At 52.9% G+C, this 18,815-nt stretch overlaps 1 protein-coding gene across 2 annotated transcripts in view; it reads right to left on the bottom strand.

The window, feature by feature from the left end:
- Gsn (gelsolin) overlaps nt 1-18,815 on the bottom strand; it is a 56,430-nt gene that overhangs the window by 12,127 nt on the left and 25,488 nt on the right. Inside the window, exons 1-8 of one of the 2 annotated variants that reach the window (XM_057754777.1) lie at nt 14,548-14,720; nt 13,000-13,204; nt 12,143-12,297; nt 6,032-6,193; nt 4,108-4,257; nt 3,020-3,109; nt 1,659-1,791; nt 9-97 (exon numbers count right to left, since the gene is read on the bottom strand). In XM_057754777.1, coding sequence (XP_057610760.1) covers nt 9-97; nt 1,659-1,791; nt 3,020-3,109; nt 4,108-4,257; nt 6,032-6,193; nt 12,143-12,297; nt 13,000-13,204; nt 14,548-14,679 — 1,116 coding nt within the window. In that variant the 5' untranslated portion in view covers nt 14,680-14,720. Of the gene's footprint in view, nt 1-8; nt 98-1,658; nt 1,792-3,019; nt 3,110-4,107; nt 4,258-6,031; nt 6,194-12,142; nt 12,298-12,999; nt 13,205-14,547; nt 14,721-18,815 lie in introns of those variants that run through there. The other variant, XM_057754778.1, reaches the window with a different exon arrangement.

Here is an 18,815-nt window from a genome sequence, read left to right as displayed (position 1 = left end):
ACCGTTACCTGGGTCTGTCTGGGATACTCCATCTTGGTGATGAAGTCAGAGGCTGTTTTGAGGGCAGCCTTCCGCTCTTCTGTGTTGGCCTGCTTGCCTGCCAGAAGTCAAGGGAAAGATGCCAGGTCACAGCCGTGCTGGTCTGAATGCAAATGACCCCCACTGGTTCATAGAGAGTGGCACTATTAGGGGGTGTGGCCTTGTTGGAAGAAGTGTGTCAATGGGGGTGGGCTCTGAGGTCTCAGATGCTCAAGCCAAGCCCAGTGTCGCTCTCTCTTCCTGCTGCCTGCAGATCAGGATGTAGAACTCTCAGCTACTTCTCCAGCACCATGTCAGCCTGTGTGCCACCATGCTTCCTGCCATGATGATAACGGACTAAACCTCTGAACTGTAAGCCAGCCCCGATTAATTGTTTCCTTAAAATAGTTGCTGTGAGCCAGGCGGTGGTGGCGTGTGCCTTTAATCCCAGCACTTCGGAGGCAGAGGCAGGTGGATCTCTGTGAGTTCAAGGTCAGCCTGGTCTACAAGAGCTAGTTCCAGGATAGGCCCCAAAGCTACAGAGAAACCTTGTCTCGAAAAACAAAAAACAAAAAACAAACAAACAAAAAATTGCTGTGGTCATGGTGTCTCTTCGCAGCAATAGAAATCCTTACTAAGACAGAAGCTCAGAGGTCCCAGGAGAGGGCAGCAGCCCAAGCTCCTACTCTCCTTAAACTTAGACCATAGGTAACCAGGGAGCAACATCCTAAACTGGGGGCTTCTAGTTACAAGAGACGCCCCCTCTGGGGTCCTGGCCAATAACAGCAACCATGTTAACCACTGTGGCTCACTTACTGAACACAGATTTGGTACCATAACCACACACAGATTATTTCATTTAATCCATATAACAGCCTTAAATCTGAGAGGTCATGGCTGTCTGTTCCCTCTCATATATAAGGAAATGGGTGTCTCAGAGAGGTCACAGGAAGTTGACCTGCTGCGTCAGTACAAACACCAGGCTGCACACCCTGCGCAGATGTCCCCTTCCAAGGTGACACACTCCTCCTTCTGCTCCAGCCTTGAGAACCTCAGAGTCAGCTGAGGCCCTGACTGGTCCATGCCCAGATCGCCTGGACAGCCAGCCCAGCACGTTCTTGCTGTCTCCACCTGCTGCCTCCCTCCCAATTCCCAGCACCAGTCTCAGCGCATCTGAGGAAGCCCCGGGGATGAGAGGGAGAGGGTTTCTTAGATGTCTGTGTCTCAGAAACAACCAGGCCCAACAGTCTCACAGGAGCAACTCCATCCACAAAGACTTTCCCAGTGCCCCACCCCCTGGCAGAGAGCAAGCCACACAATAACGTACGGCTTACCCCATCCAGAATGCTGGCCTGCAGGAGTTTGGGTCCCACAAAGCTACACTTTATAAAGATATATAAATGTTCTGTAGTGTCAATTAACTTCCCAGAGGACCAATCTTGTCAGTCACTTGGCAAACAGTCATTTGAGCCCTAACAAGGCCTCAGACTCAGCAAGGGGCGAGGACCCTACAGTAAGCCAACTGCAAAGCTAGGCATTAGCTTAGCATCTTGATCATTTCTTATTGTGACAGTGTTCTCTCTGGGGCTGAGACCTCTGATACCTCTGAAGACCAGTGGACCCTAGGCGCCTGCCCGTACCTTTCCAGACAAAGATTTTCCCATCTCGGCCATGGTCCAGGATGAAGCAGTCCTCAGTTCTCAAGGCGCCCTGGGCGAATGGGTTCTCGTCGGCCACGAGGGAGACTGACATGCTGCCTGCACCGTTGGAGACCTGTGGGGATGGAAGGGCCACGTGAGCACCTAGAGGGTCAGATCAATGTCCAGGCCCCTCCAGCCCTGCAGCACAGCCAAGCAGGTGACCCAGCGTGTGACGTGGATGCTGCACCTGGAACAGGAAGGTGGGTAAACAGAGCAGAGGGAGGGTCTTGGGGCTGGGCATGGAGCTCTGCTTGTCTAGTATGAACAAGGCCTGGGGGTCTCATTCTCCAGTACCACATAAATCCAGTGTGGTGGTGCACTCCTGCAATCTGGAACTCAAGAGGTGGAGGCATTCAAGGTCATCCTCACAGCTCAGTGAGTTCAAGGCCATCTAGGATAAAAGGTGTCGGGCCTCTGAGAAGTGGTAAAGAGTTTGCTGGGAAGCTTGGGAGACCATGAGTATTGAGAAGGAAACAACAAGGGCCAAACACTATGTGCCACCAGGACTGTGCTTGGAACGAGCTTGGAGAAGCAGGATAACACAACTAATTGGTTGGCAGCCTTGGCCTCCTCTCAATGGCTTAGCTGGAAAGTCTGCCTGCTTACACTAGGGCGAAGAAGCCAGAGGAGGGGATACGGGCTCTCTCCTCGGTATTCCTGTAAACCTCAGAATCCTAATAGAAAGAGTTCATTCGACTTAAAACCAAGATGTCCACTGGCCAAATTTCACAAGACTGGCTCAGAGTAAGCAGAGGCTCCTGAGTCCCCGGAGAGGAAGATTTGGGAGCTAGAGACTGCCACATAGCAAAGCCCGTGAACTCATCCTGGATTCTAAAATGACAGGGGAGGGGCTAAGACTGGCACCAGGCCGATTTGTGCACAAGCCAAGGCCTGGACTGGACCCCAGCACTGAAAAGTGTACCCAAAGACACACAAGGAAGACATTATCAGAAATGTTAGCCATCACCTTCACCCCAGTTCTGTGATACTTTCTCATCACCTCTTCCGACCCAGACTCCCAGAAATCCTATAGAATTCTGCAAAGATCAAGGTTAGCCTGGGCTACACAGTAAAACAAGATCCTGTCAAACAAATACAATAACAAAATCCCAAACTCAATCCAAAACAACAACAAAAGTTTGTTTCTTTCTGCAAGGAGGGGTAGAGAGCCAAGTATAAGTGGTCAGCAGCCAAGCCCTAGGACGTCGGTCCCCCAGCCAGGGCAGCTGAGGGAGGTGGAGCCTCCTGCCTCCCCAGCCTGACCCGGGTTGGTGTGGGGAAACAGTACCCCTGGGGCTCACCTTGTAGAGCTTAGCCAGTTTCCGGTTGGCTGCATCCTCCTTTGCTGTGTCCTCGGTGCCTGCAGGCAGGTCCGGCTTGGGACCCAGCACCTGGGGAAGGTGTGGAGATGGGGTGGAAGGGTGACCATGAGCCCAGAGGCTTCTGAGAGAGCTCCCCAGCAGGCCAGCCTACGTGGACAGAGCCTGCCTGGCCCTGACATCTAGAACCGATCCCTTTGGAGAAAAAGTTCCCATGACCTGCCTGTCAATGTCCTTCCCTCTCGGTGCCCCGCCTCCAGACTAGCCCTTCCCCCAGTCCTTCCAGCCAGGACTAGAGGGGCTCTGCTTTACCTCCCTCCATTCACAGCAGGGGGCGCAGAGAGCAGGAGAGACAAGCTTACTGGCTCACACAGCTTCCAGGAGGCTGTCAGAACTGGAACCTCAGCTAACAAGGCTTCAAGTTTGTTTGCTCTGTTTGTTAACAGACCTTAACATCCCAGCTATTGTCTCTGGTATCTGTTCCATTTGAGACCTTAACATCCTGGCTACTGTCCCTGATGTCTGGGATCTTTTTCTTTCTCCCCATAAAATCCTTATGCTCCTTACAAAAGTCAAAACTCCCCAGCAAGTGGGAGCATACAGCGGCACATGGCAGACATTTCCCCTTCCGTTTTCCAGGGAAGCTCGCCTCCGTTGGTAGATTCTCAAACCATGGTAACTGACAGCCCCATCACAATGCTAACCAAATGAGCCATAAATAAACAGGAATGTCAGAAGAAGACGCTGACGGCTGGGTCACAATAGTTTCAGGTAGTCCTCAAGAAATGTTGGGACACCTCCTTGCTAACCTGCTCCTTTGGAAGGCTTGGTCCTCCTTGCTGGAGGGTGGATGCACACTCCCAGCATACACCACACCCTGAGATTCCAGTTCTCAGGGGAGTTACAGTTGTAGGAAGCTAACTTCCTACCCCCTAAATGTTCAGGCCAGGTAGAAAATCAAAAAAGGTCTTAAGGGCAGGAAGGGATCTGACAAATAACTCTTTATAAAGAAGGTAGGAGTAGACTCCCCCACCCCACCCCCGTTCACCCCACCAACATTCCACAGACACCTGGAGCATTGCTTCTGGCTCTGCACCCTCTTCAGACACGTGTACTTGGGCACGGCCACTCCTCTCGTTGTCCCGGATGCCCTTGGACACCTGTGTGGCCTTCAGCCTTTCAAATCTGTTGCTGTTGGTACCACACCACTGATAGATATTCTGTAAGACAGAGACCCCAGGACGTCAGAGTCCAGACTTTGCACAGCCTGCCTGAAAGGGTGGCAGTGTGCACACTGTGGGTATGTAAAGCTTCCCTTGGCCCACGCTGGCCCAGGTGAGGGCCAGCACATTACACACACGGGTCACACAAGGGCAATGGGGTGCTCTCTGCATTCGAGGATACTGACATGCACAACAGCCTCAAGATTGCTGGCTGCTATGGACTACATATAATTTGTTCCTCTGAAGTTCACGTTAAAGTTTGATAGTCATTGTGGCTGTGTTGGGATTAATGTTTTTCATTTAGGTACAGTCTTTCCTGCTACACCGCTGTCTCTCGACTATTTTCCACAGGCCATTTGCCTGTCTACATCAGCCATTCTGTAAAGAACCCCATCACACCCCAGCCGGTGAGCCTAAATCAACTTTTACTTAAGCTATGCAATCGCCAAGCTTGTGTTATAGAGTCCCCTGCTGGTGGGAAGCAAAACTGCAGGCACTGATGTTCTACAGCTCCCACAGTGTCCCTGGCCTTCACCCAATCTGTGTGCTAGCCAGTATCCCACCAGAGCCACACCCCCACCAGATCTGCAGGCCTGAAGGTATATGCCCTAAAAGATCCGTGCTACAGTGTTCCGAGCAGCCAGAACCAGAACCGACCGGGCACCCATGACAACGGGCATGCAGCTGACTACCTATGGAGTCGACTCTTACAAAGCAAGGAGCGCCTAAGCTACACCCGAAGGCAGCAACAGCGAGGAATCTCAGAAAGGCAAGGTTGAAAAGAAGAATTTGCCAAAAGAGGATGGTCTCCTGCAAATAATTTCAGAAATGTGCAAAACGAGCCTATTCTGTTGAGAGAGTTCCAAAGGAGGGGTAAAGGGACTGGGAAGGAACAACCAACGCTTTCCAGGTAACCGCAATGTTGTATTTCCCGGTCTTCAGTTAGATAGGAGCTTGACAGGCATGTCCACTGGGTGAACACACCACAGCATTTTGCTTCAACAAAAGAAACTATACTGAGGCTCGAGAGGCGGCTCAGCAGTTTAAGAGCGCTGGCTGCTCTTGCAGAGGACCTGGGATCGACACCAGCACCCACAAGGCAGCTCACAGCCACCTGCAACTCCGGTCCCACAGCATCCAACTCCCTTTTTTGGCCCTGTAAACACCAGGCACACACACAGTACACAGACATACATGAAGACAAAACATGCTTACACATAAAATAATTTTTAAGGCTTTTTTAAAAAGCCTGTGCTAAGTGAAGATAGGGCATTAGGCCACAGGTACATACGCACAGAAGTTTTGGGGTGCATTGCAGGTTTGTGTTCTGTGGAGCTACGAGGCATGTAGGGAACCACCCACTTACCTGTAAGTAGGCCTGGGGATATACACCACACACATTGACACATACTGGGTACATATGCAGCCAATGATGTCATACACTGTGCGTCCAAGTCTACGTGTCCGGGCACTCACTGCGGCGCTAGTGTCCACAGCGGACAAGAGCCTGCAGGTTTTGCCCACAAATGCCATGGGCTTAGAAATGAGCGTATGGGTTTTAATAGGGATGTAGCTGTGTGTGTTAAGAGATATCAGGGAGTCTGCGCATCAAAAACGTTGTGCAGATGATGAGGACCCAAGATCCATGCATGACACATCTGGGTTCTCTGGTCCCTGTGGTCTCTCCCCGTTCATGAGTGTTCCCCCTCCCCAGAGTCAGATCTAATCCAGATGATCACAGTTGCCCTGGAAAGGGGCAGGCCAGACTCACGTTTCCCAGGTCCAGAATGAAGCAGTCACCATTGTTGAAGCTGTCCCAGGACACAGGCACCTCCGTGGCACGGACTACACGGCGTCCTTTGACCTGGAAGAGCCTCTGCACCACCACCTCATTGGGTACCACATGCTTGAATCCGGATGCCACGCCTCCTTTCTGTCAGGCCAAGGAACAGTGTTAGTCCAGGGAGAAGGTCCAGTGAAGTAGATACGGAGGGGGCACAGGACTGGGGGGAGGGAGATTCTGTCCAGTGGGTCTCAGCTAACTCAAGACTATCACTGTTACTGTGTCCAATATTGAGACATTCTTTTCTGGGATTCAGAAAATGAATGACATTTACCCAAGATCACACAACTAAGGAGGGGTGTTAGGTTCCCTACACACTACACCCCACTGAATCTCACACTTCCCCTAAAAGATCCCTGGAGTTACTTCCCTGAGTCAAAGGGCTGCAAACACTCCTCATTCAAAACCAGCATCCCCAAGGGACGCTGCGGCAACCTATTCACCATCTTCTTCAAGGAAAGAGACCCAGGATCAAAGTGTAGGGGATGTTCCTTACTCACCAACCCTGCCTGCTGCACAATGCACAGGAGCACAGCAAAGGCTCCTAGGCTGAGCATCCTGTCTGCCTCTGCTCCACACAGCCCCTCCCTTGCCACTTTGCCCCTCCTCACAGTGTTTGAGCACCTGTTCTGTAAAGCACACACTGCTAAGTAAGTGCTAGCCTGCTCATCTCCGGCCTCTGTACCGTCCCAGGCTCTCTGAAGGTCCTCCTGGACTTCCCCAGGCCCATCATCCTTCTCCTTCCTCCTGTGGTGCTGAGTGGCTTGGGCCTTCAGAGGCAGGCAGCGGGAAGGGGCAGCCCTCCACCACCGTGAGCAATGACACTGATAATCTCGTTCCCTCTCTCCGCCTCAGGCCTCTCCTCCACCCTCCAGCCATCACCAAATTCTGGAGGAGCCCATTCATGGGCTTCCCTGCCACAGATGTCACAGGCCCTTGATTCAGCAGGAAGCCAAAGAAAGCTTGCTGGGACTCTCCGGTTCCAGGGACTCACCAGCCTTCAGCCTTACACTCATTTGCCCGGCCTAAGCCAAAGCCCAGGGAAGTGAGGACACTTCCTCAGGCATGCTCAGCAAGCCTGTGGCACGTCAAGGCTTCTTCCCATTCCACACACTTTAGGGGTAGGAGCTCGGGCTCTAGGCCCTCAGACCGCCCCAGCCAGGGCCCTGGCTGCCTACCTCCCTGCAATGCTAAGTCTGACACTGGCCATACAAGCTTGACGGAGGGGAGGAGAAAAAGGCCAGGAACCAGGTACCTGTTCTGCACAGTAACAGTGAGTGCGATGGATGTTTGTCACGTGACCATACCCACTATGCCACATACTCCGCACCTATCTCACAGGTGAGGAGGGCTGGCTGGCGGAGCCATGATCAAAACTCAGTGTGTCTGAATCTGCAAAGCCATGTTCTCCTTAGAGTCCCAAGGGTCACTCATCTAGTACAAGCTGGTTCCCGTTGCTGGGGCTGGAGCGCCCTCTGGTGGCCATTCCAGATATAGACGTAAGATCTATTCAGCTTTGCAGGCCTCAATCAAACCGTTCAGTTCTGACTGAGCTACCCTAACACTCTCAAGAGCACTTCTGGCATAGCTGTGGGTGCCACTAGGCATGAATGAGCCCAGTGTGGAGCGGGGCCATATCATAGCTTCCACTCTACTTGGGAAGTCCACAAGTCAATGGTAAGCCAGGAATTTTTCCCATCATAGAAAGAATAAATCTAAGTTCTGATGGGGGCCCAGCTGGCCATGATGCCTGAGATTCAAGAATGTGACTGGGGTCTAGAGGAGGGCAAGGGCTGAGGCAAGACAATCCTAAGAGTCACTGGGGACCAGGAAAGAGTGGTATCACCCTGTGCCCACAGGCCCCCAGGGCACCATGACTAAGCAGTAGTAAGGCTGGGCACCCGCTGTCCATGAAGGACTCACAAGTCTCTAAGGTAGGAAAGTCACTGAAACAGTTCTTAGGCAAGGGGTAGAGGTAAGGAGGGACCGAGCAGGTGTCTGTGCTCCCCACAAGTTGGCTGCACAGCTGGGCTTCAACCCCATGATCTTTTGCCTTTTAGAAGCCAGCCTCATTCCCATCAGCCCTGGGACTCCTGAGAGTCTATGACCCAGGACTTCGATCAGCTGGAAAGCAAGAACGAGGGGGTCTGAGAAGCTTCTCCAAATAAGTGGGTGCCAAGAGGACCTGTTGTACTGGCTCTTCAGACACAAGTGAGCGTGGGGACAGGAGAGGCCGCCTGCTTGTTTTGTATACTCGGAAATACTTTCACTTGTTCAAGCAAGCCTTTCGTTCTGCTATTTAAAAAATAACTCTTTGATTGGGCACACACCTTTAATCCCAGCAATCAGGAGACTGAGGCCAGCCTGATCTACAGAGTGAGTTCCAGGATAGCCAGGACTACATAGAGAAATCCTATCTCCAAAAACAAAAACAAACAACAACAATAACAAAACCAAAATAAAAAAAAAAACTCTTTGAAAGAAAAAAGGGCTTTTTGTATCATAAATGTCAGGCATCAGGAATTCTTATTAGTTCTCTCTCTCCTTCCGCCCTCTCTCCCTCCTCCCCCACCTCAGACACACACACACACACACACACACACACACACAAACACTCTAAATCAAGCGAGTTCTCAGAAGACACCAGTAGCTGTACACAGGAGAGAATGGGAACTTTTAGAACTTTTCTATTCCTTTCTCTTTAAGGGACTGATTACTGCTGTCTAATCTAATCTCTGGGTGGGAAGAGATCAGCATCTGTTTCTTCTAACAAATCCCACAGGGCGAGTTGTTTAAAGAGCCACCCTCTGAATTAGGACATGAGGCAGACAGGCCGGTTTGTGGAAAGAACCAAAGCCACCAATCACCACTGGTTTTTGCCTTTGAGGGTGGAGTCCCAGGATGGCCCCTCTAAGGGCTGCTCCTTAGTGTTGGCTTGTCTATGTGAAGCTTGCCTTATTCAGCTGGCTGGGGGGGGGGGTTGCGCTAAAGTTTCCATGAAGAAAAAACACACAACTAAAACCTTGCTGAGGTTGGACCTAGCCATCCTCCACCCAGTCCTTTCCTACGACAAGGTGCCAGCAGATGTCTGGTTTCCAGCTAGCCCATGGTCCAGATGTCTGGTTTCCAGCTAGCCCATGGTCTGGGCTTCCAGGACTGATAGACCCAGATTCTCTTTGAGCAAAGGACTTAAGTCCTTTGAGGGAGGGAGGGTCCCCAGGGTAGGGGGTAAAGATGAAAGGGGAGAGCCAGGAGGGTGAGTAATAAGGGATTGGAACCCTTCCCACCCCCACCCAGGACAGTGACACAGAACAATAACAGCAGCTCTTCCTGGTGGCTCCGTGTCCCCTCTCTGCCCCTTCTCTGATCCAGGACAGAAGTAGCTCCCGGGAGGCTTTCATAGAAACAAGTCTTGTGTAACAAGCCAAGCTTCTCGGCATCTATAATAGATGAGGGTGGGGAGGCCGAGGACCTTGGTCTGGGACTGCCAAGTGCGGGGGTGGCCTAAGGACCTGCAGGAGGTGTAAACAGGTCTCACGTGTCCTCCGGGGACAGTTCCTTTCATGACTGAAGCCACAAATCTGAGCCCTGATTGGAATCTGCCTCTCAAGTGTTCCTCAGAGCATGGTCAAGAACATTCCCTAAAATCCCTTTGATATAGGAGAGGCTAGTTAGATATGCAGGGGATGAGCCCCACGGAGCTCAGAGAAAAGGTCAGGGACTCTTGGAACGCCCACTCTGGGCGGCACAAGACCCTTTCCACGTGAGTCTGAATCTCACTCACACCACTGCCAGCTGCATCCTGGGCACGGCGGCACATCTCCCCCCCCCCCATCTACACAGTGCGGCCGGTCCTAGCGAGCATCTCACAGGATGAGGTAAACTGAGGAAAGGGCAGAGCAAAGTCCATGGCACGAGATATGAGAGCACTCTGCTAGCTTGTAGGTCCTTTCCACAGGACCTCAGCTTTCTCATCTATAAAATGGGATACCTCTACCACCCTAACGGCAATGGCGAGACCTCAATATACTGTACCTATGGCTCCAAACCTGAGGCACCCATAGCCTGCACTGCAATGTTCTCTGGCCTGGTAATCTGTCCTTGTGTTCATGGCCACTGTCACATTTACATCTGCTAAGCTTTCCCCCAAGCAACGGGTACCTGAGGCAGAGGGACAACTGTGCTCCCTGTGAGAGCTGACCACGTGAGAGCTGACCACGTGAGAGCTGACCACGTGAGAGCTGACCACGTGAGAGCTGACCACGTGAGAGCTGACCACATGGGAGCTGATCACATGAGAGCTGACCACGTGAACGCCCTGGACTCCCCCTCTCTTCCTTCCTGCGTTCAGTGGATTGACTTCCTGAAGACTGCCAGTCCCCTCAAGTCCTTAGAAAGGAAGCGATCTGCCCCACACCTCTGACACCCAGTGCTCAGTGCAGCACCTGTGGAATGAGGGGAGCCCTGGCTGGGCTTCCACCACTTGTTGTCTCCTCCTGGGGAACTTTCGAGGATATAAGACGGTCACACAGGTTCAGTACTACACCTGCGTCGTGAGGGTCACAGCGGGTGCTGGCACAGTCTGTCTCCCTCTCTCCTTCCTTTTATTCCCCACTGAGTATTGTTTAGACAAGGCTGTGGATGCACTATCTAGGAGAGGAGAACCTTGAACTCCTTATTCTTTGCCCCCTAAATTCTGAAATTCCAAGTGTGTGCCACCACAGCCAGCTTGATGCAGGAACTGATCCTGTCTGCTGAGTGAACGGCCAATGGAGAGACGATGCTGGTCTTGCTGCAGCAGGACGTGGCTTCCCGCCTCTCCTGACTCACGATTTTGAGGACCCTGAGGATGGGCAGCCACAGCAGCCCAGCAAATGCTGTTGGGAAAGCAAGCCCAGCCCCACCCATCCTGAGCTGGTTCAGGACACACCCTCCCTTGATATCTAAGTGTCACAGGTACTCTCTGTCTCTCAGTTCCCGTCCCTCACCTGGGAGTGAGGGAGACATTTCTGCATCAACAAAGAGGACTCTGAAGGTCAGAGAGTGACCACTGGAACTGGTCATGGGAGATCGGTTTAGTGGGAACAGCACTGGAAAACTGGCAGGTGATCTGGGTTCTAGTCATAGGTCCATTTAACTCACTGTGTGACCTCACCCCAATCCTCAACCTCTCTGTACTTTAGTTGCCCCAGACCCCATCAAATGAGAGATTCAGACTCATCGGGTTCACAAACTTGTAATCCCCTCTCTACCCTAAACAAAGAGAACTGAACTTCATAAATACCCTGCTTCTCAGTTGGGCAGTGGTGGCGCAAGCCTTTAATCCCAGCACTCAAGAGGCAGAGGCAGGTGGATCTCTGTGAGTGCAAGGCCAGCCTGGACTACAAAAACTAGTTCCAGGATAAGCTTCAAAGCTAGAGAGAAACCCTGTTTAGAAACTCCCCCCCCCAAAAAAAATCCTGCTTCTCCTGACACCTTCAAGGAGCCAAGCTTTGGGACATTTTCCGGTCACCTGTGCACCAAATCATCTCCCTGGGACTGCAGGGCAGGAAACCAGAGAGGCAAGCCAGGCTGTGGGTCACACAGCATACTGGGGTACAGTTTCCAGGGTTCCCAGCTTGGAAATGCTCCTGTCAGGTCCAGACGTGTGAAAGTCCAAGTTCAAGGGAAAGGGGGTGGTGGTGAAAGCAGCCTGTCAGACACCTACCATAGAGTCCTGTCAGCAAAGCCCTAACAGGTGCAGAACTGGGACTTGGCACAGCCCCTCGGGGGGCATGAGAAGGTCACCCATGGGGCTCGCTGTGACGTGGGAAGAAAACGCTGAGGATATAGAGAACCTTCTTTTCATTGTAAGGCAAGGAATCAAAGGGTCAGGGAGGGAGTGTGGCTTGTTCAAGGCCACTGCACTGGGAAGAGAGACCAGGGTTCAAACCCACGGCTGGGAGACTCCAGAGCCTGACACCTGCCCCATCTGTCCATCACTCCACAAGACTGGGAGACTGGGAGCCCTGGCCAGTCAAATAGTAAACGCCAACCCACCTTGTACTTCAGGCCGGACTTGAAGTAGCCGAGGAATGTGGATGATTCAAAGCCCTGGACCTCACGGTGCTGCACAGCCCGGCCGTTCAGATAGTCATCCAGCTGAACCGTAAAGATGGCGGCTGCCCCGCTCTCATCCTGGCTGCACTCGTTGCCTAGGGAACAGCAGGGCAGCATGAGATTGGCATCTGGAAGGTAGTCTTGGCCCTTTGAGGAGGAGGCACCCAGAGCCAACAGCTCTATTCTAGCCTGGCTATAGAAATTGAGTAAGTCCCTTCTTGCCTTTTAAGAGCCTCAGTTACTCCATCTGTATAATGGGGTAACCCTAACACAAACAGATCAGAGCCAATGTTAGGGACTCTAGGCTCCTAACTGTGAAGGAAAAAAAAATGAGGGGATGATTGGAGTTAAAGTAGTGCAGAGGGATCCAGGGTCCCCATGTCACCTTGCTGTCAGCACGTCCACTCTATAAAAACACTGCTGAGCCAGGCGGTGGTGGCGCACGCCTTTAATCCCAGCACTCGGGAGGCAGAGGCAGGAGGATCTCTGTGAGTTCGAGGCCAGCCTGGTCTACAAGAGCTAGTTCCAGGATAGGAACCAAAAAAGCTACAGAGAAACCCTGTCTCGAAAAATCAAAAAAAAAAAAAAAAAACAAAACAAAAAAAAAAAAACACTGCTGAGTTACCAAGGTGGCTCGCAGGTCAATGGGGCAGAGAAGGGATATGAACTTGGTCAGGCTGGCTCTGGAGTGTGGTGGTATGTGACCAATAACCAAGGCCTGACACACATAGCCCTCAGCTTCCAGGTCTATCCATGCTTTGAGGGGCAGGGTCGGGGAGCAGGAGCAGCTCACTTACCCAGCCAATAGTGGAGGTCATACTGCAGGTTCCCATTCCTCAGCTGCACTGTCTTCAGGATGACATACGCATCACCCGTGAAGAAGTCTCCATAGAGGTTGGGGGGCACAGGCACCAGGTCAAACTTCTCCACACGCCAGATCTGCAGGCCAGGCTCCTTCCCTGCCTTAAGGAATTCCGGGTGCTCCACCACCATGGTGCCGGGCTGCAGAAAAACAGGGCAGAGCCTGAGCAACCGTATGGGTCTCGGCAGGGAGACCCCAGGCACGAGGGAGGGTGGGTTCTAGCACCAGGAGTGACTCACTTGAGCCTCCTGCTCGCCCGTGGGGTGGAGCATCAGCCCTTTTCTGGGAGTTAATGTTTAATCCTCCACCAGCCTCGGTCTCCAACTCAGCTCTCTTTTTGTTTATTGTTATGGAGACCGAGAGCTCCCGCCTTTTCTGTGGCCAGTTTGGACAGCTAAGGTACACAGAGGCAGGCTGTCTTTCTGGGACCCTCAGTTGGGGAGCAACATAGAGGGATGTTCCTGGACCCCAAGAGTACTCTGTGTATAGGTACTCTCCCAGATGGCGGTGGCTCCCGGTCCCCAGAGATTCTGTTGGGTTTCTTCCAGCACCTTCTTGGGACTCATTATCCACCCCTACTCTGCAAATGGGGAAACTGAGGATCCAAAAGGAAAGGGGCCTGACCCCAAGTCACATGGCCTATTTGCTTTGGCTCTTCGGAAGAGGGAAAATCACCTCAGGCGCCCCTCCCCATCTTCCGTCAACACCCCAAGAAAGGATAGGCTTAGCGGGCCCAAGTGGCCTCCTGCGCTGTCTGCCTCCTCCCTCCTGCCCCACCCCAGAACCCACCCCATTTCCAAATCTTGGAAAAGGGGGAGGAATGGAGCCTGAAGTCTGCAGGAACCTGTTAGGAGGAGAAGGCTGAGGCGGGGAAAGGCTGCCAAGCATGCTCTGGGGATGGCGGGCGGCTGTGGGGCAGACGGTTAGGCTGGCGCCTATAGATGGAAGTCAGTAGGTCACCTCAGCCAGAAGGAGGTCTGGTAGGAACAAAATTCGCGGGGGAGAAGCAACACCAGACTGGGGAGAGAAACTCAAGACAGGTAGAGGAGGACATAAAGGGGAACCGAGAGGTGGGGTGTGGGGGAGAAAAGAGGGAATCACAGAAAGTAGAGAATAATAACAGTCACGTCCATAGAAAACGGGGTGGGGGGGACACCAAGTGAGGAGGAATCTGAGAGGAGACCAGCACGGGGGTGGGGGTGGGGGCAGACAGGAGAAGAAATTAGACATGGTAAAGGAGATGGGATCCAAATCAGTAGTAAAGATCCGGCCAAGGTGAGGTTAGCCTGCAGGGAAGGAAACAGCCTTGGCCCAGGGCCCCCACCCACGCCCCAGGAGCCCCGAAGCAGCAAGACATACTTACAAAGCAACAAAACAGTTTTTCCATTCTACACCTGAATTACTCCCCTTTTCCTAGCGCTGTATCTGCAAGAACTTACAACAGACAATTACTCGGGGAGCCCCGGTGACCCCGGGCACTCACCCGCGCCTCAGACACCCGACCTTGGGGCGCCCTCACTCCGGTTGTGCCCCGCGACCCAGTGGCCGCACCGGACAGCGACTGTGCGTACAGCGCCAAGACCAGCGTGCAGAGCAGCGAGAGTTGCGGAGCCATGGCGACAGTGAGGACCCAGGCTGCGGCCGCGGCTTCGCGGTTGCCCCGACCTTTAAGTAGCTAGCCGCCCCATCCCGCCCCAGCTGGAGACCGCCCCGCAGGGAGGGCCTTGTAGCCCGCGGGGGAGGCGGGGATCTGTCCTGGATCTCGGAGACATCTGGGTTCCCACACCGACCCAAATGGGTGCGGTCGCCCCTTGGACCCTAAGTTCCAAACGGGAGATCCGGCATGTGATCTGACATACAGCAGATGCTAACTCTGTGAGAGCTGTTTTTCTGTGACCTGTGCAAACCCCCTCTTATTAGTTCAATTAGCAGGTCTAACAAAAACTAAACAAACCAAACCGGCAAAATCCACCTAGCATGAACTAACCGGTTGTGGCGCTTTCTGCTCAAAGGCTCACTGGAGAATCCTCTTCAGATCAGATATTCTAAAGAGAGCGCATTTCACAGAAGGGGAAAACAGTGCAGTCTGAAACTATTCTGCACCCTCTCCTGGGGAGACACGATTTGGGTCTCCCTCCACTCCTCAGCTCATTACTGGGAAATTAGGGACTTAGGCAGTACTCCCGTGTACTGTACCTCAGTCTCCAGTCAGCAGAGGTTGCAGAGGGTTAGATCAGGCCCGCTCAGAAAGCCTGGTCCGCAGGTGAGAACGCTCACCAACCAGTTCCCTTCGGAGTCTGCACTGCATTATTCCTTACAAGACAGAAGTTTGCCCTCTCCCATCCCAATGTCTCCCCGCCTAAGAGGACATAGGTGAAGCCTAAGGGGACAGAGAGGACAGCTGGGACTGAGAACAGCATCCCAGGGAGGAGCAAAGTATGGGCAAAGAGCAGGCAAGCACAGGCCATGCCCAGAGAATAACAAGGGTCTGGCTTAGGGGGCTGTGGGCTGGCAAGGAAGGTAGGTAGCCTGAGGCCTTTGCAAACCTAAACCTCGGGATTTTATCAGATGCCTGTAGAAGCCTTGAGTCCTCTGAGCTCCACAGTCTATCAATCCCACCCCCAGACCTGTGGAGCCTATAGTGGGCTGCCCTGGACTAACACAGAGTGGATTCACAGAACTGCTTTCAGTGGACAAGGATATTCATTGAAGCATTGTTGGAAGAGAATTGGAAAGAACCCAAAATATCCTGGGGAAGCAAGTGATGGGGCTGTCACATAATGGACCACAGTCCACAGTGCAGCTGGGGGTGCGTGTGAGTTGGAGCCAATTGTGCCTCGTGGCACATAGTAGGCACTCAGGAGGCATGGAGAGACCTCCAAGGGCAAGAAGCAAATTGCACAATGATGACTATCGAGTGGCTCTTCTCTTTCTTTCTAAGAGGGTGCAGGTTGGTGCACAAACCCTTGAAAAGTCAGTAAACACCAAACGGTCAAAGCCGTTGGCATGCTTGGAAGTGGTGAAGACAGCCCTTTCACTCCGGACAGCACCATGGCTGCCCGAGGCTGGAGGGAGTGTTCGGATCACTGTGGCTGGCACAAGAAACCTTTGAGGATGATGGGACGTTTTTAATCCCATACCATGATGATGATCAAGCAACCAGTTCACACCACTGAAAAACCACAGAACTGTATACCCCAGTGAGCTAACCACGTGTGCCAGCAAATTACATCCTGAGATGTAAAACAGCAAAAAACAAGATCTAAAATGGGATGAGAATATATCCAAGGGAGTTGCTGGTTTTGTTTGTTTAACAACTGTTCTGTAGAAAGAATGCTTTAAGAACATGCGTAAAGGGATACTTGCTCCTCAGCCGACTTGGGAAATGGCAAGCAGCCTGAGCCAGCGGCTGGACTGGCTCAGCAGTCCCTCAGGAGCAGTGTTGCCCAGTTTGTCCAGCTGGTGATTTAACAGAGGGCTGTTATGGCTTGGCCTCGACCCCTGGGGTCAGTGAACCAGCCCAGAGTCCCTGGCCCCAGGTTAATGTTCACAAAGGTGGTGTGGTTTTGCTGGCCAGCTATGGAGTTTGGGTCACAGTGACCAAGGCCCAGCCTCTGCTTTCTGGGACCCCTGGAGCCTAGAAACCTTCACTCCAGGGCATTAGCGAATGGAGACAAGGCCCAGCCTCTGCCTCTGCTTTCTGGGACCCTGGAGCCTAGAAACCTTCACTCCAGGGCATCAGCGAATGGAGACAAGAGGGGCATCTCTCTACTCTGTTCCATGCCTGGACGAGGCTTGAGGTCAAGGGGACAAGGGGATTCAAGTGAAGGGGAAAAGGGGCATGCCCCGTGTTAGGGAAGGCTCTGCCACAGACGCCTGGATGGGGGCAGCTCATCGTCCTTCTCTGGGTCTCAGTATCTATCCAAAAGCCAAGGCCTTGCTACTCTGACTCTAAGGCCATTTCTGGCCTCAGCACTCCCAGATCCTGGCTGCACCATCCTGCACAGAACCTACTTGCTTCTGAGCTTCAAGGTTTTCATCTTCAAAATGGGGACCAGGTCACCTTGACAGGTCCTTCTGAATCAGAGCAGCTAGGACCCCAGGTGTGAGAAGGAGACTCTGACATCAGTAGCAGCACGTCACCCCACCTCGGGGAGTAATCAAGCCTGGCTGCTGCCCTACAGCACCCCAAAGCCCGAAACTTCTCACTACAGCACACACCTAGTGAAGTCTTTGATGTGGGAACCCTGCCTGACTCTGTTCCCTGCTTGGAAAAGGATGTATGGATCCAGGGGGAGCAAGCAGATACGTGCAGAAGGAAGGCAGGCACACCACTGACAGAGAAACCACGGCTCAGGCACTCATGTGGAAGAGGGTCTTGCTGAGGTCCAAACTCTTACCAGGGACTCCTGGGCTCCAGTTCTATCTGGGAGATGAAGCAGGAGCCCTGGCCCCACCTCACCTGGTCAGGGAGCAGCAACCTTGTGCAGGAAAAAGGTTGCTGTTGCTAAACCAGTCCAAGCCCATGCCAGACAGGCAGGCAGAAATCTCCTCGGCCGGGGCCAGAGGAGGTTCCAGGAAAGCCCTCGAGCCCTCCAGATGCCTGATGTCATTACCCAGGACAACTGAATGTCTAAGAAGATCCCAGGCCATGGCCACTGGGTGGAGAAAGACTGGGGTACCTCCATATCAGACACTCAGGTCTGGGATGGTTGCTCTGATTTCAATATAACTATATCGAAACCATCTGTTTGTTCGGTTCACACACCCTAGGCCCTGCTCTTCGCTGTGCCTTAGGTACCCCCTTGGCCCCTTGACCCCCTTGATTGCCCATCTTGGCCATTCACGAGTACTGCCCAGTGCCCCCTTCCCATCAGGCACCTTCTCAATGTCTGCCACAGGACCGAGGGGTACAGCTAATGTCCTTCTGCAGACCTCCACCCCCACCCCATGGTTGGACCCAGGATCCCATAACCATCTCTTGGCCCATTCTCTCTCCGACTAACTGGAAGTCAGTCTCTGGACCTCTGTGGGCTGCCTGTGTAGGGAGGCTACCAGATGAGAGGTCTCACCATCGCCCTTGGCAGGCTGGGAAGACACTCCCTGTCCTGTTCCCTCAGCTCAGACACACAACTCTCCATCTCTCCGGCAGCCGGCCACTCACTGGAAGAGCTCCCTTCTTTCCCTCAGAGCTTGTTGGCCTTTGGCCCACAACTGTGCTCTGGGTCCCCTGGGAGCACCCACCCTTCTGGCCTAGGATTTTGCCAGGAGGGACAAGGATCAGTAAACAAAGAGGCAGTTATGAAACCCCGTGAAAACAAGCAGGGCCCGCACAAGTTCTGGCAAGCCCCCAGGACATGAATGCACAGACCTCAGCACCTGTAGTCAAGGCCTCAGCTTCTTCATTTTTAAATGAGGATTTTAAAATGTCAGGCTCCTGGGACCTCAGGGGACTCTAAGGTCTGATACGATACACAGCATCTCCCAAAGGATCCCTGAATAGCCTGCTTTCTTCTTTTCAGAGGCCTGAAGGCAGCGATTCACACTCCGGAGCAATAGGGGTAAGACTACAGCTTTCAAATGGGACTTGGGCTTGGGCTAGACTGCAGTCTGGACTGGGTTATTTCCCTTTCTGAGCCTCCAGGAGTTCATCTGTAAGTAGAGACAGTAGTACCCACGTGCAGAACTATGGGGGCAAGCCAGAGGACTGCCAGTAGTAATGGCCACTGACCTCCCATCTCTTTGTAGATA

Source organism: Chionomys nivalis, chromosome 22 (assembly GCF_950005125.1).
Source record: "Chionomys nivalis chromosome 22, mChiNiv1.1, whole genome shotgun sequence".
NCBI lineage: Eukaryota > Metazoa > Chordata > Mammalia > Rodentia > Cricetidae > Chionomys > Chionomys nivalis.
Note: the sequence above shows the minus strand (reverse complement) of the source record. Positions and strands in the feature narration are given on the sequence as shown.